The 27,582-nt window shown below is 43.3% G+C and overlaps 1 protein-coding gene across 1 annotated transcript in view; it reads left to right on the forward strand.

Annotated features, from left to right (window-relative positions):
• The first annotated feature begins 232 nt into the window (after window positions 1–232).
• MTNR1B (melatonin receptor 1B) overlaps window positions 233–27,582 on the forward strand; it is a 57,534-nt gene continuing 30,184 nt past the window's right edge. The window contains exon 1 of the mRNA XM_073318239.1: window positions 233–446. Within this exon, the coding sequence (XP_073174340.1) occupies window positions 233–446 (214 nt within the window). The remainder of the gene's footprint in view (window positions 447–27,582) is intronic.

The following is a 27,582-nucleotide window of genomic DNA, read 5'->3' on the forward strand; positions in this document are numbered from 1 at the left end:
CCGGGGAGGCAGCGGGGGAGTGGGCGCGGGGCGGGGGCGCGGAGCCCCTTAAAGCCCTGCCCGCCGCCGAGCACGGCTAGTCGCCTGAGCCGGGTCAGCCGGGGCGTGAGGCAAGGCGGCAGCCGGCGCTGCCATGCCGAGCCCGGAGCGCCCCAGCCCGTGCTAGGAGCAGCCGGGCCGGGCGGGAGGCGGCGGCCGGGGACGCCCGGAGAAGGCGGCGGGGGCGTCCGCGATGCTGGAGAATGGCTCGCTGAGGAACTGCTGCGAGCTGGGCGGGCGAGGGGGCTTCGGCTTGGCCGGGCGGGAGGCGGCGGCGGCGGCCCGGCGGCCGGCCTGGGTGGGGCCGGCGCTGTCCAGCGTGCTGATCTTCACCACCGTGGTGGACATCGTGGGCAACCTGCTGGTCGTCATCTCGGTCTTCAAGAACCGCAAGCTCCGGAACTCCGGTAAGGGGCGCGGGGGGCGAGCAGGCTGGACGGGGCCGCCTCCGGGGCGCTTTCAAAGCAACACCTGAGCTCCGGCGTAGCCCTTCCCTGCCCCGCCCGTGGGGGCTCCGGCCGGACGCGATGCTAAACCCGGCCCTGGAGCCTGGCAAAGCGTCGTGTAATCTTTGCGCCGCGTATAATTCTTTGGGCACCAGTGCATAGGCTAATAACATAGCGTTTAATGATTTAACTTAAAGCTTTTCCCAAAACTGATCAAGAGGGAAATCTCTTTGTAGAGATCCAGGCTTGTCTAAGTGTACTTTGGGCGGGAGGCGGTTAGAGAGAGACTGACTCAGTTCACGGTCCCCCGTTTTATCAAAATCACCGTCATCTTTATATTTATTAAACAACGTTTTCTGCCTCCTGACTGGTCATCCTTAACCAGGAAACAGAAAATAAAGGAGATTTATGAATCGTGTGTGTGTTTATTTCTTGAGGTGATGTTACTGATAAACTTTCTGTTTCTCTCCCGCTTTATTCAGTTTGGGGTTAGCTAAAGATGCAGGTGGCTAGGGATTTGTTTGCCCTATAGAACTAGACAGGGGGAGGAAATAAGGGGTACCCCGCTGGGACTGCTCTGCCATGCATCTTTTAGAATTGCGTCCCATTGTTGTGGTGTGTTATGTCCTGGTGTATAGACTTTTGTTATACCATCTACCATGCTGCCTACATTCAGCCCAACTAGAGTTCATTTATAAGGTGCTAAAAAGTTAGATTGTTAGTTTACTACTCTTCCATTACATCCATCTACCTATTTCCCCCTGTTTATTTCCCCACCCCACCGTTCCTCACACGTTCTTGTCAACTGCTGGGAATGGTCCACTTTCATTATCACTCCAAAAGGTTTTTTTTCCCTCCCTCACTCTTGCTGGTAATAGCTCACTCTCATTACATGGAGTATAGTAACACCCATTGTTTCATGTTCTCTGTGTATATAAAATCTCCCCCCTCTGTTTTCAACTGCATGGAGCTGCTGAAGTGAGCTGTAGCTCACAAAAGCTTATGCTCAAATAAATTTGTTAGTCTCTAAGGTGGCACAAGTACTCCTCTTCTTTTTGTGGATATAGACTAACACGGCTGCTACTCTGAAGCCTGAGCTCCTTACAGTTCCCCTTACAAGCAGTTCCGGGATTGCACTGGTACTTCGGATCTTCAATAACATTATTTTATGGTATGACAGTGCTAAGTAACAAAACTTTGTCAAGAACAGCTCTAAGTTAGACGCATGTATCTAGAGCCTTGCTATAAACGCTCCTTTTGTTAGTAAAATATAGTTAGCAATATACCCTTATTAAAGTACTTTAAGCATACAGGGCTATTTCAGGGAGGTTCAATTCTTTTGCAAAGGTTTTTTCAGTGTTTTCTTGTTTCACATTCATTGTGGATAGTTCTGGAACTGAAGGGAATTGAGGAAAAGTCAGTCCTCCTGTTAAATACAAAAGATAAAGTAGTGTGTAAAGAGATGAAGCTTCCTTTCCTTCCTCCCCATTGAGGATGCAATACATTAAGACAGATTTTATTTGCTATAAGAAAGGCTGAAATAGCTCTTTATCTTGTTTATTAGTTTACCTAGTACAAAGGGTATTCTCATAGTTCAGCTGAAGCATAAGACTTTTACAAACATCACTTCAGATGTGTGTGAAACTCTGGTTTCTGTAACTTGACAGTAATAACTGCTGAAGATATACTAATTGGATTTGAATTGAACAGTAGGAGGAGCTAGAACTAGGTTACTTTTGCTTTTCAAAGAAAAATGCTTCTTTAGGACCTGGAGATGCATGAAATTGGAAATAATACAATATACACAGCTATCATTACTATTCTGTTACCATTTGGTCAATACTTAAATACTATTATATTTTTTTAAAAAAAGGAATCTAGCCTTTATCAGTGGGGAAAAATAAGCCAAAGGGACAGAAAAATGAAAATATAGAAACAGAACCAGGAAGGTATTGAACTGAAAAATAGAGGATGCTGAGTTTTAATCTAAAAGCAGTTTTCTTTTAGCAAATGACTGTTTAGTCATCAATTGCTTAGTAACTTGATAACATGTTTATATGTATATTTAAGGGCAGGATGTGGCTTAGAAAGTCATATAATATAGTATGATTAAAACAATATGCTTCTATTGAGCTTTACTCCATGTAGATGTCTAATTAGTTAGGAGGAAGATAATGACATTCCTCCATATTTTAAAATTCCTCTTATTACACTGAGGGCACCTGCACCTCTGCTGATGAGCAAATACTGTAAGTGGGGAGGGGAAAAAAAATCACAGCAACCTACCAGTCCTTAGACAAATAGGTCTATCACTAATCAGAGTCCATAGATATGAATCACTGAAGCTTTGCATGACCCAAAGACTGAGAGAAGTGTCAGTTCTGACTCTGAATAACCCTGGGAATACCTTGCTTTGACTAGTGCCCATTGGTTGATGAAAATGAATAGATTTTTGTTCACTCATCTTTGAGAAGCTCAGATGGATAGAAACATCAAATCAGAGGAGGAAGCATGATCAGGAAGGACTTCTGTCTAGGTAGGCAGATATGGTTTGCTTCATTCATTTTACAGTGCAAAGAAGTTACTGGTGAATGATAGTTAGAAGCAGCTTACATTTAAGTATCAAAGTGCATAGTGGTATCATAAGTTGTCACTAGTGACAAGCATTATTTCATAATAGAATTATTAATGCATATTATTAGGTCCAGTAGTGCCCATAATGTGCTAGTAACAGTTTACAATTCATGAGGCCAAGCAACATGCCGAGGATCAGAGAGAGGGACACCATCAAAATATTTATTTTGAATATACATATTCTCTTAACCTTAAATATTCGTCTACATATGACTGTCCCACAAACTCATTTTTAGGCATTATGGAAGAAATGACTCGATGATAGATGGGGGGGGGGAGAAGGGGTAGAGGTAGGGGTAGGTAGTGGCTTATGTGTCAATTCAGTCAGATTTCCATGAATAGAATGCAGAGTGAAAGAAGGCATGAACATGGCTGGGGGAGAATCAGAGAAATGAACATTCCAGACTAACACCATTAATGGAGTAGTGGAGAAGGTGAGGAATGCTAAGAACCAATTACTTTGGAGGTGAAGGGAAGAAGAGAGAAGAGGCAGGAGTTGGAAAGATAGGTGAGTCAAGAGATGACTTTTTGAGGAGACTGGAGCATAGAATTATAGAATCAGAGAAATGTAAGGCTGGATAGGACCTCAAGAGATCATCTAGTCCAGCCCTCTGTGTTAAGGCTCTTTTGGAGCCTACCTATCCTTATAGTTAGAAAGATTTTCCTAATATATTAATCTCCCTTCCTGCAGATTAGGCCCATTATTTCTTACCTGACCTTCAGTGGAGATGGGGAACAATTGATCACCATCCTCCTTGTAACAGCCCTTCACATATTTGAAGACTTATCACATTCCCCCATCTTTTCTCAAGTCTAAATATGTTCAGTTTGTTTAACCTTTCATCCTAGGTCAGGGTTTCTAAAATTTTTTATCATTTTTGTTGCTCTCCTCTGGACTCTCTCCAAATTGTCCCCATCTTTCTGAAAGTCTGGTGCCCAGAAGTGGACACAGTACTCCAGCTGAAGCCTCAGTGTCAGTAGAATGGGACAATTACCCTGTGTTTTACAAACACTACTGTTAATACAACCCAGAATGATAAGCCTTTTTCACAACTGCGTCACATTAACACATTCATTTGTGATCCACTACAACTCCCAGATCCTTTTTTTAGTAATACTACTACCTAGCCACCACATTTTATAGTTGTGCATTTGATTTTTCTTCCTAAGCATAGTACTTTGCACTTGTCTTTATTGAATTTTATCTTGTTGATTTTGAGCATCTTTGTAATTGTGAAGGGAAGGAGCAAAGGCAAGTCAGATAGTGAGGAGGATCAGGAAGCGGCAAGAGTGGATGTCAGAGACAAGAGGGGATGGGATCACAGACAGTGGAAGGGTTAGAAGAAGAGAGCAGGCCAAAACTTTGGCGTAGGTGACGGGGTAAAGGAAGAGAGGGTGCTGGTAGGGAGGAAATAGGAGGAATTTTGGTCACCACTGTATAGAAAGATGTAGAGAAACTGAAAAGGATCCAGAGGTGAGCAAAGATGATCAAAGGGATGGAATGCAAGCTTTATGAGCAAAGAAGCCTGGGTATGTTTAGTTTGGAAAAGAGCAGATGGGGGAGGGGAGGGAAGGGGAGAAAGACATGATATTAGTCTTCAAATACTTGAAAGGCTGCCATAAAACAGATGGAGAAAAATTGTTCTCTTGCCACAGAAGATAGGACAAGAGGCAATGGGTCCAAACTACAGCATAGCAAATCTATATTAAATCTCAGGATAAACTTCTTAACTATAAGAACAGTAGGACAATGGAACAAACTGCCTCAGGAAGTTGTGAAAGCTCCTTCACTGGAGGAATTCAAAAGGAGGCTGGATAGCCATCTGTCTTGGATGGCTTAGGCATAAATACTGCATCTTGGCAGGGAGTTAGACTAGATGATCCTTCCAGTCCCTTCTAACTCTATGGTTCTATGAATCGGAGAGACCACTTCAGATCTTAACTACCTTCTCTCTGAAAAAGCTGGTAAACTTGTGTCTGGAGACAGAGGGAGAGTTTTAGGGTGTGAGCTGAAGGTTGCAACTAAGTGTGGATTTGTGGAATAAAGAACTCAAGCTCAATTACTTTAATATCACTAATAACTTTCTCTTCAGGAATCAGGACACCATTATGTTATATTCTCCCAGATTCAGACACTTGTCTCAGGTTTTATACTAAGATCCTGATAATTACAAAGTGTTTAATTATGAATCATCCACCATACAATTAAGGAATGATCAAAAGCAAATCTGTTTCGCAGCTTTTGTACAATGTGAGGCTCGCAGAACTGAGTGAAATAAAATGTCCCATTAGCCTTTATATAGAAAAGTGTAGGTTGGTATTCATGTTCAGCAGAAGAGGAGAGTGAAGAGACTGTGGGGCATTGGTAGGACTGATGCTTTTAGGGCCTGATCTTTGTCCTGCTACATTGGGAGTTTGGGCAGCATTACAACTGCAGGCTTGACGTACATACTAAAGTCCGTTTCTGAATTATGCTTGGGGGAAAGGGAGTGAATTTGTGAAGGCTTTTTCTACTAATTCATATCCTAATTGGTATGACTCCACACCACTTATCCAGTTATGCAACTCTAACCAGCCTTTTTGTACGATCCTGAGCAATTTCTGATTTCTAGAAATGATTTAATTTACAGAAATTGGTGCCTTTTAGTGTCTAATTTTGGAGGGGAAATAATTTTATCCAACTTGTTGCAAAGTTAAACAAAATTTCATATGTGGGAATGATCAAATAAGTTAGCTTGTCCTATCTGTTTGACATAATGTACTTTCAGAAGTGACTAACAATTTTGGGTGCCTCAATTGTTGTGTGCCAAACTTGAGAGATCTTTGAAGGGGCCTCATTTTCAGCTGATCACCCTAAAAAAATCAGGGCTCATTAAGGTGTCCCAAGTTACCCCAAATCACAAGTCACTTCTGAGACTTTCAGTCCATATTTATATAGACATAGATAACTCTACTATTCCAATACCAAACAATAGGTAAGAGAGTAAAACCTATGGTAGGGAACTCTACAAGGAGCTCCATATTGGAGGGGGGCAGATCAAATCAAGAGAAATTCAATTGAGTTATGCCAGTGCATAATGGGGAAGAGATCAGAATCATGCCCATTATCTGGAAGAAGGATGGGCAACTGGTAGCCCATTGGTCATTGTCAGATCTTTTTTATTTGGCCCCGTCAACCAGAAGAGACTAGGCAGATCTGCCAGCACCTGGAGTGAGAGAAGGGGAAAGGCTCTGCCGGCATGGAGCAGAGGACAGTGAAAAAGGGTGAGAGGCGGCTCTTTCCACAGTCCAGAGGAAGAGGGAAGGCTGCTCTGACACCTGCTGGAGTAAGGGAAGGAAGGTGGCAGCTCTGGGATGGTGCTGGTGGACAGCGCCTGGGGTTAGCATGTCCCCACTGGTAGGGACCAGGGCAGGAGTGGTGAGAGTGTGCAGGGGCTGATCTGTCTTCCATGAGATCGAGTTTAATATATGCATATAATGTGATGTGGCCTGGCAAGGTGGTGGTGGTGCATAACTCACTGCTCTGGTGCATGTGCTTGCACCAGCAGCCAGGTGAGCTGCCCTGATTGTGATAGCTCAAAGGATTTTAATGGCCCTCTGCTACCGTAAAGTTGCCCAACCTTATCTGGAATGTAAGCTCATAGGATAATTTAGGACAGTGGTACCTTCTGACTTTTGGCAGGGAACCTTTTGCTAGCCTTGGGGCACTGCCAAAGGCTGTATTCGTGAGCATTGACATTTGGTCCAGTGGTTAAAGCACTTGCCTAAAATTAGGAGATCTGGCTTCTGATCACTCTTCCACCATAGATTTCTTGTGTGACTGTAGACCAGTCACTCATCATGTGACTTTTTTCACACATTGAGCAACGTAGCTAACTTTTAATTGTAGACCCAGACCTCAGACCCTCAGTTCCCCCATCTGTAAAATGGGGATTATAATACTTCACTACCTCAGAGAGATGTTGTAAGGATAAACAGATTGTAAAGTGCGTTGAGATCTAGTGATAAAAGTACTGTATAAGAGCTAGTTATTATACTAATGCAATGTTACCCACTCAACATTCTTTTCTCCCTCCATTCTTACCCCCTCCCCCCCCCCTCTCTCTCTATATATACACATATGCTCATAAGCGGCACCTAGCACAATGGAACTCTGATCTTGATTGGGGTATGGTGCTACTATAATATGAATAATAATTCCACTTTCCTCCATTCTTCCTGCCCCCCCGCCATCAGAATATTGGTGTATACAGTCATGTAATTATACACACACGTCTATCTCTACAGAAATATCTATTTCTGTAATCTGTAAACGTACACACCTGTATAAAATAAAACATTCCTGCACATGGTATTTTAACAATTCTGGCATTCAACTTCCTACTAAATAAACTTTAAAAAATGTAAGTGTCTTGTGCTTTTGTTCTTCACATTCCCTTTTCTCATCATTCACACCACATTCCTTCCTTCTTTACATCTGGGTGTATATTAACCATTTGTAGCCTTTCCTTTTTCCTCATCTCTCTTCTTTTTCCCCCTGCATTGTGTTCTCTCCCTCATTTTCCATGTTGTCTCTAACATCTGCTCTTTGCATCTCCTCTCTTTTCCCCATCCAAGGCTCTCTGCGCCTCTCCTTCCCTACCCACTCAATTGTACTGCTACTCTTTTCTAGCCACCCCCTGTTTTCAACTAGGGTGACCAGATGAAATGGACAGAATATCGGGACACATGGGGGAAGCAAAAAAAAAAAAAAGTGTCTGGAGTGGCCAAAGCCGGAATATAGGGACAAATGGCATCCCGACTGTGCATCAGTCGGGACATGGGACAAAGAACTAAAAATCGGGACAGTCCCAATTTTATCAGGACATCTGGTCACCCTATTTTCAACATCAGTCTGTCATCTCACCTCTACATTCCCCCGATGTATCTCCTTCATTCACCCCTTTCCATCCCCAAAACTCTGAAGCCTTACAGCATTCTGTTTCTCTCTCTCCTTTCCCTTCACCAGCCCACTTTCTACCCATCCTTAGTAAACTAAACACAGTACATCTCTGTCATCCGGGAGGGGAGAAGATTCCCAGTGACATGTTCTCTTCCATTTGAGCTGGTTCAAAAAGTAACTACAGTTGCATCACTGATTTTGAGTCATTAGTTTTAATGACCATTAGGTGCCTAAATACTTTAAGATCTAGGCCTAACTGACAAGGACTGAAATCTTTGCCCTTGCTCAAATCTTTGTCAATGAGATTTTTACCATTAACTTCAAAGGGTCAAGATTCTATGATTCTAAATATCAGGGTTGGACGGGACCTCAGGAGGTCATCTAGTCCAACCACCTGCTCAGAGCAGGACCAATCCCCAACTAAATCATCCCAGCCAGGGCTTTGTCAAGCCTGACCTTAAAAACTTCTAAGGAAGGAGATTCCACCACCTCCCCAGGTAACGCATTCCAGTGTTTCACCACCCTCCTAGTGAAAAAGTTTTTCCTAATATCCAACCTAAACCTCCCCCACTGCAACTTGAGACCATTACTCCTTGTTCTGTCATCTGCTACCACTGAGAACAGTCTAGAGCCATCCTCTTTGGAACCCTCTTTCAGGTAGTTGAAAGCAGCTATCAAATCCCCCCTCATTCTTCTCTTCCGCAGACTAAACAATCCCAGTTCCCTCAGCCTCACCTCATAAGTCATGTGTTGCAGTCCCCTAATCATTTTTTTTGCCCTCCACTGGACTCTTCTTGTAGTGTGGGGCCCAAAACTGGACACAGTACTCCAGATGAGGCCTCACCAATGTCGAATAGAGGGGAATGATCACGTCCCTCGATCTGCTGGCTATGCCCCTACTTATACATCCCAAAATGCCATTGGCCTTCTTGGCAACAAGGGCACACTGTTGACTCATATCCAGCTTCTCGTCCACTGTAACCCCTAGGTCCTTTTCTGCAGAACTGCTGCCGAGCCATTCGGTCCCTAGTCTGTAGCGGTGCATGGGATTCTTCCGTCCTAAGTATAGGACTCTGCACTTGTCCTTGTTGAACCTCAGATTTCTTTTGGCCCAATCCTCAAATTTGTCTAGGTCCCTCTGTATCCTATCCCTACCCTCCAGTATCCTATCCCTACCTCTCCTCCCGGTTTAGTGTCATCTGCAAACTTGCTGAGGGTGCAATCCACACCATCCTCCAGATCATTTATGAAGATATTGAACAAAACCGGCCCAAGGACTGACCCTTGGAACACTCCACTTGATACCGGCTGCCAACTAGACATGGAGCCATTGATCACTACCCGTTGAGTCCGACAATCTAGCCATCTTTCTATCCACCTTATAGTCCATTCATCCAGCCCATACTTCTTTAACTTGCTGTCAAGAATACTGTGGGAGACAGTGTCAAAAGCTTTGCTAAAGTCAAGGAACAACACGTCCACTGTTTCACCCAGTGATAACAATAGAATCCACTTCAATGTTGCTGGAGAAGGGTGTGTATCAAAAGTTAACACTTTGACCAAACTTCCTTTATTTTGTGCCAAATACTCAGCTGGCATAAATCAGCATAGCACCATTACAATAAATAGAGTTATGCCAATTTACATCTGCTGAGGATCTAATCATTTATATTTTTTAAAGAGGAAGCTAGTCAAAAAGACCCTAACATTGAAAATAAGGACAATAAAGTCCTTAGACTCAACACAGAGGTTGATTAAAATAGCCAGAGTAGAGTCATAGAAGGCATACATACCCTTAAACTGAAAGGAGAGCAAGAAAGAAACAGAGTGGAAATCCAACCCAAGTGAAGCCAACAGAAATGTGTATAAACTCTAGCAGGTAACACAGGCTGGAAATCAGAACGTGAAGAGGGAATTTGAGGAACAGAGACGTACAACCAAATAAGATTAACGACATTTCTCAAAAAGGGTCCTCTCCTTTTGGGCCCAGAGGATAACCTCTTGCATAGTATTTTAGCATTCTGGGTACAACTGTGACCTGCAAGTACAAAGGCATTTGAGAAGCAAAATATTGTCCATAGACTTCAGAAGCACAAAAAGTTTTGATCCTAAAAACAAAATGAGCTGGAAAGGAGATGTGGGTCATATTGTTAATTATTAGTACCTAGAAGTCCTATTCATGTTCTTCCAGCTGGTAGAAAATAGTACTTAGTATAAAAAAGAGCCATCACAGGACAGCTCTTGGACAATGGCTAGATGGTTCCAAGATCAGGGACCATAAAATAGCACCTGAGCTGCACCAAGTGTGTCTCAGACTCAGCCCAGGATCTGGCCCTTTATATATTCCACCCTATCCCTTGCTCCCTCCATTCGTATTTAGTAGCTACAAAGTCATCTCAAAGAAGCGCACTCGTCCATCTCTTCTTGTTACTAGTGTCAGATAATTGTCAGAAAAACATACAAAACTGAACAAACAGGGCAACTTTAGATGGTTTCAGGAAGAATTATGATAAATATTTTTAATATTTTAAAATATTTTTATTGAGCATTCTTAACTGACAGGCTAAATCGTACCTTTTGTGTCTGTAGACCTTTTGTAATGAATGATGCAAGTCACCAGTGAACCATGTTGTTGAAACTGTACATTCTGAGGCTATAAGCAATATTTATGGAGCAAAATGCTGGCTTCATTCATCTTTGTCTTACAAAGACTGTAATCATTGTTTCCATGACACTTCAAACTTGGGGGAGAAGGAATGTTTTCTACACTAGAAGAACAATGAGTCCTATTAAATCCTCCAAGCCAGGGCTCTATATAGCCATTACTTAGAGGCAGTGAATCATCAACTTGACCACTCTACATATATATTGCATCCCTTCCTATTACTCTGTCTTTAGAGTGTGTATTTCTCAGGGCAAGTGCCATGCCTTCTCTGTGTAGAAATCTCTTAATGCTGGTAGCACCCATGATATTAAGGGTGGCATATTCAAATAGCCTATGTGACTTAGGAGTAGTCAGGACATTGTGCTCCTAAATTACTTAGGTGCTTTGGAAAATCTTGCCCTAAGTGCATAATAATCTCAGCTCTTCAGAGACTCATTTTTAGTTGGGCTTTCTGAGAAGATCATGCTGCTGTCTAACAGTGTCACATTCTCACATTTAGGGGCAAAGTAGCTGCTCACTTCATATCATATCAGACCAAATCCTGGTTGCAGCAGTGTCTAGATCATGGAGCTTACACAAACTTCCTGGGTGGGCTCTTCAGCTGTGGATACCGATGTTGAAGTGGGGATAGGTCTGGGAACAGCCTTACGTCAAAGCCAGGGAGAAAGAGCAAATGGGCCCTCTGTCCTAAAGTAGCATCTTCTAGATCAGTGGTTCTCAAAGCCGATCTGCTTCTTGTTCAGGGAAAAACCCTGGCGTGCCGGACCAGTTTGTTTACCTGCCGCGTCCACAGGTTTGGCCAATCGCAGCTCCCACTGGCCACTGTTCACTGCTCCAGGCCAATGGGGGCTGCGGGAAGCAGTGCAGGCCAAGGGACATGCTGGCTGCCCTTCCCGCAGCCCCCATTGGCCTGGAGCGGCAAACCACGGCCAATGGGAGCCGCGATTAGTCAAACCTGCGGACACGGTAGGTAAACAAACCGGTCCAGCCCGCCAGGGGTTTTCCCTGAACAAGCAGCAGACTGGCTTTGAGAACCACTGTTCTAGATGAAAGAAGTAGAGTTTGATAGCCCTGGAGACTGAAAAGGGCTTAACTCTGCAATTGGCCTCCAGCTCAGCCCTGGAGCCAGCTGCTCCCCACTCAGCTCTGGAGCTGCAAGACAGCAAAAGCGACCTCCAGGAGCAGTTCTGGCAGCTAGACAAGCCAGAAGACATGCCCTTATGTGCAGCTGAACAGTATGTGGTACCAGGTCAGCAGCATGTACCTGAAAAAGAACACCTGGGGAAGACCCCACCCCAGCCAGGTTGGACAGGAAGGATCTGGAAGCAACTGATGCTGGGCAGAGCAGAGATAAAAAGCAGCAAAAGACCAGGGTTAGTTAAATTCAGAGGGCAGGTATTACGAAGGACAAAAGCATCCATTCCCAAACCATGGTCCTCACAGACCCAGCCAGAAGGCACCCCTCAGGACAAAGAGGATTCAAAGAAGCCCTACAGTGTCCAGCAGATGAAGTAGTAGTACATTGCTAGAGAGGGGGAGGAAGAGGAAGGGGAAGGAAGTGGGCTGGAAGGAGGCTCCTTGCAAAATGAGGGGAAACAGCTGGGTGGGGAGCCCTGTCAGACAGGCATGAAGACCAGGTCCTGTGCCGAGAAGCCAGGTTGTCCAGTGTTGCTCCCATAGAGGACCAGTGGTCCCTGGAGCAGCACATGTGCCTTCATGTGACCTATGCACCACCACCTTCACTGGGCACAAGAAATTCCAGGCCCACCAGCTCAGCCACAACATGGGGCAATGATGGTCCCAGATCCAGCAGCTGACCAGTGCTGCTAGGACCAGGCAAGCCCAGCTGGTGCCAGGATCAGGCAGAACAACCTCCAGACCAGCTTGTCCACATCAACCTACCTGGGACAGGTTTCAAAGAAGCATCCTCTGCCCACCAGGCCCCACCTTGACCGGGGTCAGAGGAAAATGGCTATCCTTGCAGTATCTCATCATTGGCTGATGAGGGACTCTGTGCACATATCCAGTCTTCCATCTCATGTGCTGACCTTAAATAGGTATGTGGCCCTTTCCTAACTCAGTGTGCTTAAAAAGGAAACTAAGTGATGTTTATTTTGGGTTGTCCATTTGCTCGCATTGTAGGAAACAGCTTTGTAAGAGGTATCTCCTCTGTGAGCTGCCTTCATGCTGAATGTGTCTAGCTGCTACACTCCTGTTAAGCAGGCAGGTGCTCCCAAGCACCCAGTATCTTGCTCATCGTGTTCTGGGCTGGATCTTCAGTAGAGCTGGTTGGGAATTTTTCAAGGAAACCTTTTTTCGTCATGTAATGGCAGTTCCTTGAAAACACATCTGTTTGCAGGAAAGGGTTGATTTCAATGAATCTCTCATTTAAATATATTTTAGGGAAAAAAGCTTCAAAGTTGTCACAACAGCCCCATTTGACATTTTCAAAACTAAAAATTCTGGGTTTTCATTTCAAAATGACTTTCAATTAAGAAATTTAAGTTAATTAGAATTTTTTTTAAAAAAAGGTCAATGTGAGAACAAAATGTTTCAAAAGGATTGACGTGAAGCATTTAGATTGATCCAAAGTGATTTTTTTCCTTCCATATTATCAGTTTGCAAAAATGGTTAAGATCTTGACTCTCTGTCCCAATTCAGGATAGGACAAAAGTTCAGACGCCAATTTTTTAACCTGGGATAGGAAAAATTTTCTGCCCAGCTCTAAACCTCAGAGGTGTTGAGCTCCTTGCAAGTCTCCTTTCAAGTTGGCTCTTCTCAGAGTCAGGTCCTCTGTATGCGATGGCCTAACATTGCATGCATCCGAGATTCCAGCATGCGTTTACTTGGTCCTGCCTCAGTGCAGGGGGCTGGACTTGATGACTTCTTGAGGTCTCTTCCAGCCCTACATTTTATAACTCTATGGGAGCAGTGCATACAGTATTTCCCCTACAGCATTTTTTGTTTTGCTATATTGGTCCTATTGTTCCCCGCTACCCTGACTTGAAAGTAACAGGGCAGCATCAGGCTAACAGGGAAAAGTTGCCTGTGTCTCCAGCAGTGTTGCTTGTGGATTTTCATGTAAATCAAGAGCTGTGTTGGACTGAAACCTATCCACCAATCCTAGTCATCCAATAGGATGGAACCTGTCAACAGCACAAAGTTCATTCAATTGACAGATAATAATATCGGGGTTTGTTATCATCCTCTAAAAACATTCCAGTGCCTGCAGGATTTCAACACTTCATTAAGCTAAATCAGTGGTTCCCAAACTTTTTTAGGCCACAACACCCTTCAGGCTCATCTCTGTTAATTTGACACCAGGGGTTTGAGGTGTTTTTTTTGAAAATTAAAAGCACAAAAATAATTTTCAGACCACTCCCCTACTCCAAAGATGGCAATAATGTGAGCCTACATTAATATTAAAGTTGTAAATAGGGTTACAACTCCAACCTCCAAGGCACAGAAAAACTGGCCACTGGCTCCACCATACTAACCCTTCTATTGCCCTTTTAGGCACCCCTCCCAAACCAGCAACCTGACGCCCCTGACCTATAAGCCCCATACCCACTCCCTCCCAGGAGCCTCCCTCAATCCTCAAGGAAAGGGAAGCCCCCCCCGAGGTCACCTAGACACACAAGCCTCTGACTGCTGCTTTCCTCCTCCCACCACCACCACAAGCCCCTACACTCACAACCAATCCCTTTCCAGGAGCCTCAGCCATCAAGGGAGCCCCAGTGCTGCATGAGCAGCACACTCTGTGCCCATGTGATTTGCACGCCAGCTGCTATGCAGCAGCCAGCACCTCTATGCTTGCATGAAAGCTTACGCACATTGCAACGTGCATTTTTATTTCTCTTCCCCCACTTTTTACAAATGCTTTCTTACATCCCCCCCCTTTTTAAAAAAAAAAAAAAAATCTCATTACACACCCTGGTACCTACACTTCAGGAAATGCCAAGCTAGGTGTTGATTCTCCTCCTCCCCTGTTATGGCAAAGTAAATCTACAAGCCCATCACAAGCAAAGGACTTTTGTTATAAATGTTAATGACCATATAATATGTTACACTTTATTGCATTCATTCATGCAATTTTGTTAAATAGAACGATCTGACATCCTGGTATCATACTGGAATGTTAAAATAAACCACCATACAATTAGCAGCCAGAACAAAACACTCCTCTGGGACTCGATCCAGGAGAGACCATGTACCTCCCTGAGAGAGTTGCAGCACCCTTCAGGAACAAGCTCTTAATGAAATACAACAAAACCTTTTCAGTGTGCTGTGTGCACAAAGCCGTTGTGCATAAATATCTGGGAAGGCCAAGGGTATGTCTATGCTGTAGCTGGGAGTCTGATTTGCAGCTTGCATAGATGTACCCACACCAGCTGTATTCTAACTCACTAAACATGGCATTGAGGACATGGCGGTGAGGGATTTGGCAGAGACTGTACAAGTGAGTCTGTCCCCAGGGTGGGGTGTCAAGTGAACTTGTGCAGCCTGCACTGAAGCCCATACCACTGCATCCTCATGGATATTTTTAGTGAGCTAGTTGGATTACAACTAGCATGGATATGTCTACATGAACACCAAATTACACACCCAGCTGCAGTGTAGACATACCCTAAGAGACAGAGTTCTGGCAACTTACTCTGAGGCTGCAAAATAAAGCGTATAAGCTTCACTGAAATAGCTTAATCCTGTGGTGCCCAAACTTTTCATGTCATGCCCCCCCACAATCCTCCCCGGGGAGGGGCAGGGTGCAGAGGCCAGGAGCTGGGTTGTGGCTCGGGTGGGGGAGAGGGGTGCAGACAGGGGTAAAGGGCTCCAGACTGGGGTCACAACTGGGAGCCGTTGCTGGGAGCCAGGGGCCGAGGCTGGTGTCAGAGTGGTGCGGTGTGGTGTTCCTGCCCCCATGGGGGCTGCCCCATGCTCTGCCACTCTCCCCTGAATGTTCCTCCACACCCCCTTTGTGGAGCATGCCCCACAGTTTGGGGACCTCTGCCTTAATCAGAGCTGGCGTTTTTACCTAGAACTCCTCTCTGGACCTGATCCTGCAAAGCACTATTGTAGCTAAGGTAAACAGGTTTGTGATTTCTTTCATGCTCCCCTTGTAACTAAGTACTCCCTCCTACACTCTTGGTATGAAAGACAACTAACTTTCCTTCACTGAAATAGCTCAGCAAATGGTACAGAGTGAAGCCATGTAAGTAGTAAGTGCTGCTGCACACCTACAGTCAGTCTACTGAGAATGTGAATTCTATGGCACATGACCATGTCTTTCTTTACAATCTGTGCACTGCCAAGCACACTGCTCTCATTTAATGAATATAAAACAACAAGAGTGAGGTTTGCAGAAGCAGTCTGCATCCAACTGTTCCCATTTAGGCATCAAAATGAAGAGGCCACATTTTCAAAAGTGCTTGGCAACTCTTACTCTCCATAGGAGCGTCTGGTTGGGAAATACGGCCCACAGCTTCAACCCAACTAATTAGCAAATTTGTTCAGATCCACTATCCAGAGACACAGAATGCAGGAAAAAGAAGATGTGCTTTTCACCCTAAAGGAGTTCCATTGCAGGGAGATGAATGCTTTCCCATAGCACAAAAAAATTAAGACCTGCTGATGAAAAAACTAGCACAGCTAGGGACTCTGGCAGCGTTGGCATTATTCCCATTACTGCTGCTGTCATTCAGGATGAAAAAGTAGGATAGTCAACACACTAAAATGAGTGTAAGGGTCTGATTCAGACCAAGGAAAGCAAGTACACTGAGTCAAGGAGACTATTTTCCCTTAATTTATCCAGTTGGGCCAACTTCATTCTAAATGTAATACCATTTAAATCAATGCTGTTGCACTGGAAAGGATTCTGCTCCTATATGTTGCTCAGGCAGAGTATTGGCACTTTAAATAGCCTGCAGTGGATTGAGGGAGAATTCCCTTGGTGCAGGTAGTGTTGAACTACTGTGGGTGGGCTTGCAACGTACCCTGCAAGTGCCAGTGGCTAAAGTGGGGGAGCCATAGTTTATTCAGCTATGGCTGTCGTGTCTTGTGCCACAAAACACAGGCCGCACTGCGAGGGCTGCAATAACTTAAAGCTGCTGCTAAGGCTGCCTAAAATTAACTGAAAGACCATTTTAGCCCTGACAATCTAACCCATTTGGTTTACTTATTGGAAATGGTCACAGCACAGTGGGCAGTCTCACAATACCATGATGGTCTGTGTTAAGGATGGAGTGCTAGTGTAAATTCTAACTTCTGCATTTGTGGGATTAGAAGAAACTTTAAGTAGTAGTTTAATGTCTTATTCCCTTTGATTCTACAGGTATAAGCTAACCAGGGTTAGGCTTGATCAGTGCTTTAATAGAAGACATCCAAGGAAAATGCAAGATGCTGTAAAATATGCTATGGTGACCTAGTAGGTATCACTCTTTCCTCTGATTCACTACTGAGCCAATGTCCCAGCATAACACTATACCTTTTCCACAGTGTACTAACCTATATTGTTTAAAAGACAGTACCTTATCATGTAATTAAATAATTTATTGACTGGGGGAAAGAGTTAAGGGAACAGACTATCAGCTTGTATAAATTGGTCTAACTCCAAATGAGCCACACCAGCTGAGGAGCTGGCCCAAAGTTGCATATACAAGCTTAGCATTTGCATTTCCTCACTTCTGAGTTTTTAAATAATGCAACCTAAATGTTATATAAATAGAAGGTTGCAAAATAACTATTTGGGCAGGGGGAGTAGAGATGGTAAGAATGGTGACCTTTCATTTTAAGGCTAACGTTATCCTTCCCTACTTTTCTACTTCTTTACTGCTCTCACTTCGCAGGAATGAATTTTGCATCCTTGAAAAGTGGGAGCAGTGAAATAAACTTACCATTGGCAACATGCTTACAACAGGATCAGTGCATTTCGTGGGGCATTATTTCTTGCATAAAAAAAACATGGAGCCCTTTTGCTTAAATATGCGTAACAAGAATGTTTTGTGTCTGTGTAACTGCTTTAAATTTACAATGTTACTAGAAGCAGCTGGGACTGGGAAGTAAAGCCTGGTGAGCATTTTGTATCTGTGGGTAGGTTCAAGTCTTAACTGAAAGAAATAAGTTCAAAAAAAGGAGAAAAAGCACACTGTCATATACTGAATGAAATCCAGGAAACTTCTCAATACAGTCACCTGAGACAGAGCCTTAGTTAAGTATAAAGGCCTACTATTGTACCGAAATAAAGAAACACTTATCTGATTAATGGGGGCCTGGCATCCTTTTGTGCATCTCTCTCAAGTCAGGGATCACTTAAAACTAAGCACACCCAGCAGCATGGTTATCTGAAGGCAAATGGTACTTAAATATTCCAGTCAGGGGGCTGTAGTAAAATGTAGTTCGCGCATGTGACAGAAAGTGATTGGTAGTGATTCTAAACTATAGAGCACTCTAGGAAAGGCAGACTACTAAGCACGGTGTACTCTAGAGTCTTTGCAAAAACACCCATATAGCAATTTATGAAGGGTGAAAAACACTGTTTTTCCTTGCCAGACGCTCTTTTCTGAACCGATTGCCATGTTGGCCAGGCTTCCCTTTTGCAGTCAGAAGAATGGGTAGCTTGTTATCATATGTAGAAATAGGCCTTGGTATGACAGTCTTGGCCATGGTGATTTATCTTGTGGGATGTTACCTTTGTGAGCAGAGACCACCCAAAATGACCGTGGTCCCAGACTTGAAACATTCACTATGCTGTCCAGCATCTTATTTCAGCACTTGGACATCTTATTGCTTTAAAGTTGAGCAAAAATTAACTACTTTCAAATCCTGTTATGATGTCTTTAGGTAGATAATCTAAAAGGTATCTAACACCCAGTAGACAAGGGAGCTGAAGATTTTAAATATCTTCTCCTGCCTTTATTATAAAGTTAACTTCACATTTAGACATGAAATAGAAATATCTATGCCCAGGAAAGATAAAGTATGTTACTTTTGAAGTCTACTTAAAAAAACACCAAACAAAATATTATAGTAGGTGGCCTTTAAAAAACAACCTTATTTCTTGTAAGATGTGCAAAGAGTGGTTTCCCGATGAGACTGATTTAGTAAAGCTATTACTAGGCTGGCCAATGGGAAATTCCCATTTGACGCACCTGGTAAAGCAGCAGCTTACAGATGTGACTTGATCTGGACAGTGTCTTACTCAGGCAAAATTTCTCCCATTGACTTTGCTACAGCCAAAACTAAAACGGTTACCCACTTGGGCCCCATCTTTGTAATATTTATGAATCCCAAGAGGGGACCAGTTTGAAGTGTGGCCTGAGTGAGGTTCAAGATGCACACACAATGTGCCACAAACCTACATAGTGGGAAAGGGACTCTGCAAATGGCTGAGTTGACTTTAGCATTGAACACTAATTTACAGAAACATTGGGTGAAATCTTGACTCCAATGAAGTTGGTTTCCAAACTATTCTTGCTAGGGTCTAGAGCTCTCTGCGGTGTGCTGTAAGTACATTATGGCCCCAATTCTCCATTCTGCTAAGGCCATTCTATGTTGCCAAGGGTGGGAGAGGGACCAGCAGAGCTGAGCTCCACTATACCAGATACCCCGCAGCCATAACCTTATGGTAATGATGTAAGCCAAACAGGACCCTTGTCGCTCTAACTTGCACTGGTGCCAAGTGGCCCTGAATCAGGGAACTACAGCTGTTTCCTTGCAGCTGCCCTTTTCGACTACTCCCATAGTGAGCTGAGCTCAGACTTTGTGGAGAATCAGGGCTTAGAAGAGTTCTATTGCTTAACCAGCCAGAATATTTTTTTTCAGTTTCCCTGTGCACCTATGGTTCACGTTCTAGAACACAGAGATCACCCGTTTGGAGTGCTTTCTGATGGAGCAGCCCATGCAAACAGAACCCCATTCTAAGGCAGAATCACCAGTAGCCTTCCCCATCTGTTCCACATACACAGGTACCTTAATTAAAATTAAGGTAGAAGTATTTTAAATATCTTTGCATCTCCTCCCTGAATGTAATCCACTTACACTTAAGAAAACAAGTCAGTTGGGGAAAAATGGTTTCCCGCACTGGTATTGTGATTTTTATGGCCAACAATAACAGAGTTTCTCTATGTGTGAGTGAGTGTTTTTCCAGCTGTCTGGTAAGACCTGGATTCAAGAATCATCATCCCACTACTTCTCTAGATTGAGGTGAGTGATAAAACTACTACTGCTTCAGAAGAGAATACATTAATTGATTTCCAACACAGCATTAATTTACTCATCTGTTTACAAACCTACTGTGTATCATATTGATACATGTAAATGCATCTTAGTTTAAAGCCCTCTTTCAAAGGAAGCAGATGGTAAAAACTGGCAACAGCTTCTACAGACATTCAACTCCGTAAATGCGTGCAATATAAAACAGATGGAGGATCCCACAAGCTCGGAGTAGAAAGGGCTACACTCTTTTCTGGAGACTTCTGTTGGTTTATTAGCAATGGATCTTTTTAACCAAAAACAGCTGTTCTCATACAGACGAGAAGCAGGAACCAGGAGAGAATCAGTGGAAAAGAACAGGAAGATGTTAGGGTGCCTCAATAAAAGAGGCTCCTAAGTAACACTGGAACTTTATTGAGCCTATAGTTAGTGCACACAGATACTCAGTGGAATATGTGAAGAGGTCATTTGTGGGATAGCAGGATGTGGCTTGGGAAACCTGAATGTGACTGGGAATTGAGCTGGGAGCTCACTATTCCTAGATATGTGGGAGGCAATAAAAGGCTTTGTTTTACATATGGTGTTTTGTGTGTGTTTGTATCTGTTAGTGTCTCCCTTCTGGCACAGGCAAGTTTATTTAGAGCCCTGAGACATTAGGGGAGTATTTGTTGGGATTTTAAGAGAAAATAACTTGGTACAGGCAAGGAAATGTCCACTTACTACTTTATTTCCCTGATCACAACATAAACTTGTAATATTTTCTGCTCTGGCCAAAATTATCCTGATTACTTTACCCCCACAAACCAAATCTTGGAAGTCCTTATGCAGGCAAAGCATCATTGTGTTCAAAGGGAGTTTCGTCTAAAGCGGGGGTGGGCAAACTATGGCCTGAGGGCCACATCCGGCCCTTGAGCTCCCGCTGGGGAGCAGAGTCGGGGCTTGCCCTCCTCTGCATGGCTCCTGGAAGCAACAACATGTCCCCCCTCCGGCTCCTATGCATAGGGGAAACCAGGGGACTCCACATGCTGTCTCCGCCCTAAGCGCAGCCCCTGCAGCTCTCATTGACACGGTTCCCAGCCAGTGGGAGCTGCAGGGTGGTGCCTGTGAATGGGGTAGCGCGCAGAGCTGCCTGGCTGTGCAGGAGCCAGACAGGGGATATGCCACTGCTTCTAGGAGCTGCTTGAGTTAAGTGCCCCCTGGAACCTGCACCCTGACCTCCTCCTGTGCCCCAACCCTGATCCCCTTCAGTCCCAGCCCTGAGCACCCTCCTGTACCCCCCAACCCCTCATCCTCAGCCCCACCCCAGAGCCTGCACCTCCAGCCACAGCCCCCCAACCCCTCCCACATCCCAAATTTCATGAGCATTCATGGCCTGCCATACAATTTCCATACCCAGATGTGGCCCTCAGGCCATAAAGTTTGCCCACCCTTGGTCTAAAGCCTATAGGATTTGGCCCTATAAATGATATAGCAAGGCAGCACTGTGTAGAGCCTGGGTTCTCAACCTGCAGATTGCAACCATTTCTTTATGTACAGGCATTTCCTAAAACTAGGGGGGAGGAGTCCCAAAACTTTTTGTTGTAATATGGGATCATGATATGGAAGAGGTTGAGAACCACTGTGTACAGCCTTGGCAACCAGGAATACCATGGATTTTAATACCAGCTCTAACCCTGACCTTGGATAGTTTCTCTCATATGTAAAATAAGGCTAATGAAACTTCCCTTCCTCAAAACAGTGTTATGAGGATGAGTTACTTAATGACTACAATGCTTGGAAAGTGTCAGGTGTGATCTTTATTACAATTTTCAGAATTTTGCATCTTTTAAAAAAAATGTAGTAGCTATGAAGATGGTTTCAGAAAATAATCTTTAAGAATTAGGTAGGTAGTATTTATGCACTCTCCCCTACAACTGAACCCTGCTGATTCACAATAATAACTTGGAAAGGGAAGCCCATTCTGCATTAGTCAGCTTTATGAATTAGCAAGTAAGCAAACCAACACAATAGGAAAACATGGATAATGCATCATGTGTATTGTGTTCATGTATCTGAACAAGTGTTTTAGTTTTAATTATTTATTACAGTACTTTGTCACATACTAAATGTAGTAGAGTTTGTGAAAACAATGAAGACTTAATATATTGGTACATCTACATAGCCTGCAGCAGAGCCTCCTAGCCCAGGTTGACAGACTTTGGCTCACCAGGCTCAGGCTACTGTGCTAAAAATAGCTGACCAGATGTTACATCTTCCTGTCTGAAGCCTATGAATGGTGATGGGCTTCAAAGCCTAAGCTGCAACTTAAAAGTGCTGTCTACACAATTATTTTTAGCATAAGTCCCACGAACCCATGTCTGTCAACCAGGGCTGGGATGCTTGCTGCTGCAGGCTGTGTAGACACACTCTATCAGGCCTGACTGTAGCAGTTTGCTATTATACCAAAGGAGATTTGCAAATTTGCCATTGACTTCAGTAGGAGGAGGACTAGGATCACTATCTTTTGTGGTTAGATTAAGGGGTGTGCAGATTTAAATTAGAGAGTTTCTGCTCTACACAGGTGAAATAAGGATTTGAGCACAGAGGAAAGGAAAAAAACTGGAGAAGACCATTGTACAATGACATTTTTCAGTGTGTTACAATTGAGAGCAGCAGCATGTCTGCTGTTAATCAAGTAACCTATAACAGCATCTCTTGTTCAGTGTGCCACAGACCGTTCAAAGCTCCCATTGGCCTGATCAGCCACACATGTTCACAGAAACCAAACCAATCAGTGATGTCATGGTCATCTTTGAACTGAAAGGACGACCACCATTGCAGACACAGCTGCAATAAACAGTGTGCCAGTCCACTGAGGGAAGTTTGCCAAGAGTCCAATAGTCCTCAGTATTTTTCATATACTACTTATGGCGCAGTGATTTAGTGGCTGTACACTAGAGACCAAGATAAAGAGTTCTTATCCCATATGCAGAATGGTGTGTTTGAGGTGCAGTATTCATCTACAACTAAAGTTTATTGCTATTATCACTTGTTCAGGTAGCACCGTAAGCATGAGCCTGTGGGTCAAGCCCTAGACAATATCAATGAAATTCAGAGCTAGAAGGAAGCAGTGTGACTTAAGTTTAGAGTATACCACACCAAATGAGGACTCAGGGGACCTAGGTTCTAGTACCATCTCTACTTCTGGGTGAGCTTGGGCAAGTCATTTTCCCATCTAAAAAAAAAAATCAGGGTAACGATCTCGCCTCCTTTTTGAAGGATACCTCTCTTATAGAGCACTTATCAATAGATTTCAAAACACACTGCAAGAGGACAATATCATTATCCCCATTTTACATACAGGGAAACGGAAGTACAGAGAGGGGAAGTGACTTACCCAAGGTCACCCAGCAGGCCTGTGGCAGAGGTGGGAATAAAACAGATCTCCTGAGGCCCAGTTCAGTGCTGTAGCCACTAAACCACACTGCCTTCCTCAAAGCACTTTGCAGTCTACTGATGTAAGGTCTACATATTGTTAGAACTCTTATTCCAAATCTTGGTTACCTAAAACACCTAGTTAAAACAGAGCTGGGCAGTCTCCCATAACCATCAAAATGCACTACACATTACTATTCCCTGGACAGCTTTGTCTGAAGGGTTTAGATATCTCTGGTGGAAATTTTTCAAACTGTTTTTGGCCTGTGGGGGTGGGTGGGTCAAAAATGGTCTCCCCCAAAACAATTTTCACACACTTTTTTTTTAATTTCCATTTTTTAATAAAACTGGAAAACAAGATTTAAACAGCACTTCAATTTCTCATTTTTCTCCTCCCTCCCTTCATCTGTCTTTTTCCTTTTTCAGTGGCAAAATGGAGGGGGGAAAAGGAGCAGGGGAGGAAAACTGAACGAAAAGAAAAAAATAAATAATTTTCAATAAATTGATGCAAATTTTGGACAAAATTTGCTCTTTTGAAATCCAAGGAATGAAAATTTAAACAATTTATGAAAATCTTTGTGATTTCCCCCCTCCATTTTTCATCCAACTCTACTGCAGATGCACTGGGGTGTCTTGTAAATTAAGAGGATAGACCCAGGCCTTTTATACAGCTATCCAGAGCGTTACCAATGCTGCTTAGATCTACTGTTATTCTAAACATCCCTAAGGAGCTTAGCCTCCATTTATAAAAGCCTATGACCCAAATGTACAAAAGTGGCCACTGATGTTGGGAGCCCAACTTGAAACAGATAGGATTTAATGTTCAGAGATAAGAAGCACCTAAAGTTCCTATAACATTGAATGGAAGCTGAGCACTCAGAACTTCTGCAAATCAAGGTGCAAGGGTTCTCAAGCTGAGCACCCAACAATCCTAGAAAACAATTGGTGGGAACTTTTTGGCTTAGTTGGGTAGGCCCCACGTAACGGGCAGCATGTGCTAGAGATTACATGAGGCTACTTTTTCGACTAGCAGTAAGGTTCCCCCACCCCAATCATATAGATTTGAGATTCTACAGCCAGAAGGGACCATTAGAGAATCACCACTGACTTCTCGTATCCCTCAGGCCACTTACCCCTGGATTGAGCCCATATATTAGCCCTATACTTAGCCCTCCCTGGTCCTGAGCTGGAAAGATAGGTTCTAAAGGGACTGTTGCTCATATCCTCTGCTTCCCCCAATCTTCTCTGATGACTAGTAGGAATTTGCCCTTCATTATCTCTGGCCAAACTATTTATTGCAAATTATGAACGGCAAATAATTCCTGGCTGAATATTCTCATAGGCTAGCACTGGAATAGGGGTGCTGAGCCTGCTGCTGGACCCCCTGGTTTGAAGTGGTTTCCATCCAATACAGGGTTTACAGTTTGGTTCCTGCACCTCTGAATATTCTTGTTAAGTCTTGTGCAACTTTTGGCATTTGTGAACATTTTTCTTTGACAAAAAGCAGAAACTAAAGGAAGGGAGCAGAGAAAGCTGAGGTGCATTATCAGACTCAAGGGTTTCTGTGAATGTAGCAGAGGAAGAACTAGCCCAGTCACAGAAAATAAATTCATATTTATGAGGCCTAAACAGCACAGTAAAGTTTTGTGAATAGACCAGACTTTTCAACCACTGAAAACTTCTTAATTTGATTGTTTGCTTCCAGACTGAGGCCTGTTACAGTTGGTCCAAACTTGTTTTCAGTGGGTATTTTTAAGGCTAACAAAATAATATACCACAAAATTCTATACATTCCTCTTTTTATACAAGGAACATGATACAAATGACAGGAGAGCATAAGAATGAAAATAGCTTAGTTGGTTATTGTTGGGATCAGACTAGAATACATCTGTGGTGTTTTATAAATTGGTTATATTTTCCTTTGTGTCAGCAGTAGATGAGTTTTTCATATTTGTGATACATCACATAGGTTTCCTGTTATTTGTTGGTTGAAGTAATGGATTATTTCAAGTGAAGAAAATTATGAAGAAAACTTCATGACAAGTGGCAGTTCTCTAGAAATGAAAATGCACATTGTAACCATATGGGCTATGCTGAGGGCTAGATTGTGACTAGCCCTCAGTGTGGAGGCAGGGGAGTAAGGGTTCCTCCCCTTGCTAATGGGATTTTATAACTCAGTGCTGCTGGGGCTGGAAATGCAGGAGCTGAATATCATCTCTCCCCTCAAGGAGAGAGTGGAGTTATGAATACATCCTCCTCATCAGGTTTCTGTCAGCAGAGCTGGCTGGCTATGCAGGGGGAGTATGCAGTAGTCTGAAACAGAGTGCTGTAAAATGATGTGCACTCCTGTGCAATAGGTGAATCCCAGGAGGAAACATAGCCCAGATCAGCAGCATATTTAGAAGCCTAACTCCCATTGATTTCAATGGGAATTAAGTGCCTAAACATCTTTGAGGATCTGTGCCAATGCCTCTGAGCAGTAATAATGATGCATAGTGCCTCTTGGTGCTCCCTCTGGGGTGTTGTTCCTATGAACTGCCCTTTATTCAAGGCTGTGCCTAAGGGCATAAGCTAGCCCTACATGGAGTTTCACAGGAGGACAGTGTTGCCTAATGGCTAGAGTACTAAACTGGGACTCAGGAGACCAGAGTACAATTCCTGGCTCTACCACTGGCCTGCTGGGTGATTTTGGGGAAGTCAGTTCACCTTTCTGTGCCTCAGTTTCTCATCTATAAAATGGGGAAAAGGATCCTGTGCTTGGAGATCTACTGATGAAAAGTGCTATATAATAGAGAATAATAATAATAATATCTAAGCTCAACATAAGGAGATTCTATAGGAATTTTTATTTATAGGGAAAAAAGAAAAATGGACATAAAATTTGTCTTTATAGGCCAAATTTTGTCACTCTTACTCATGTTCAGTAGCATTTATTCCAACAAGAGGTCCTACTGAGCACAGTGGGACAACTCATGTTTAACAGCTGCTCTATGTAAGTAAAGGCTGTGGAATTGGGCCCAGAATTATCACACTATTAGAGTCTGAATGTTTACAAAACAGTAGTGACAGTAAATATATTGTTAAAGATTCTTGCATTGAACTCTGCTTATAAATTTATTCAGGGTACCTCTTAGGTGTGTCCTAAGTTTTCAGCGGCACAGGGAGCTGAGGAAGCCTAGTACCTCTAAGGACCAGATCAGATGGTTTGTCTGTTCTGGAAACCGCAAACCACCACACACTTTTTACATGTTGCCTTCCAGTGTTAGTTGGTACAATTTATTATGTCAATTTTAGCTGAAACACAAGGTGGCACTACAGAGTCATATTCATTATTAATACGGACTGATTTCACCATGGGACACTGCATCTGGGCAACGTTACATATTTAGGGGGTCACAAATCTTGTGCCTGATTAACTTTTTAGCCATGGAGCAGCACAGAAGTTGCTTTTATACCCGAAATACATTATAAAAAAATTCAGACTTGGGAACCAGCACAGACAAACTCCTCTCACCTATAGTACTGTCCTTACTCTTTCTGTAATTAAGAAGGATGGAGCAGGCATTCTGTCCACCCAATCATATTAAAGTATGCTACAAAGTCTTCCCTCTGTCATACCTACACTTTCAGAACATGAAGGGTCCAGTCCTCTTCTTCTGAATGCAAAACTCCCATTGAAGCAATTAAGATGCATAACACATGCAGGATCAGTTCTCAAAAATATTTCCCCCTTCCCTACTCTTGTTCTGCACACAGAATTTCCAGCCATATCAGAGGGATTTCAATTGAGAGATCCAGGGGACAATTTTACTCACCAAGTATTTAAAGTTTCTTCTAAAGATGTGTGTCTACTAACAGTAAATACCCTCTATAGGCCATGGATCAAGGACAAAGTCCTCTGCCTTACCTTTGAGATACCTTTTTTATTTTTTGGTATTGATCCACAAAAGCTCAGGGGTGATGCAGCATTCTCTGTGAAAATATCTAGACTGTCACTTTATATAAGAACAATCTTCTGCAGTTTCACCCAAAAAGTGTTTTTGGCCATGAGAAAGTAGCAACAACATTAGGGCATTGCTACCTTTAAATTTTAGGTGTGTAAAACAAACCCACCCACCCACACTTTCTAGGAGAATTATGCTAACACTTCTGTTCACAGTACATTACTTAACATAAGGATTAACTCATGTCCAGAGTAGTTCAAAAAATACCCTAGGTATTGATCCATGGTATAT

This window comes from Lepidochelys kempii, chromosome 1, assembly GCF_965140285.1.
Source record: "Lepidochelys kempii isolate rLepKem1 chromosome 1, rLepKem1.hap1, whole genome shotgun sequence".
Taxonomy (NCBI): domain Eukaryota; kingdom Metazoa; phylum Chordata; order Testudines; family Cheloniidae; genus Lepidochelys; species Lepidochelys kempii.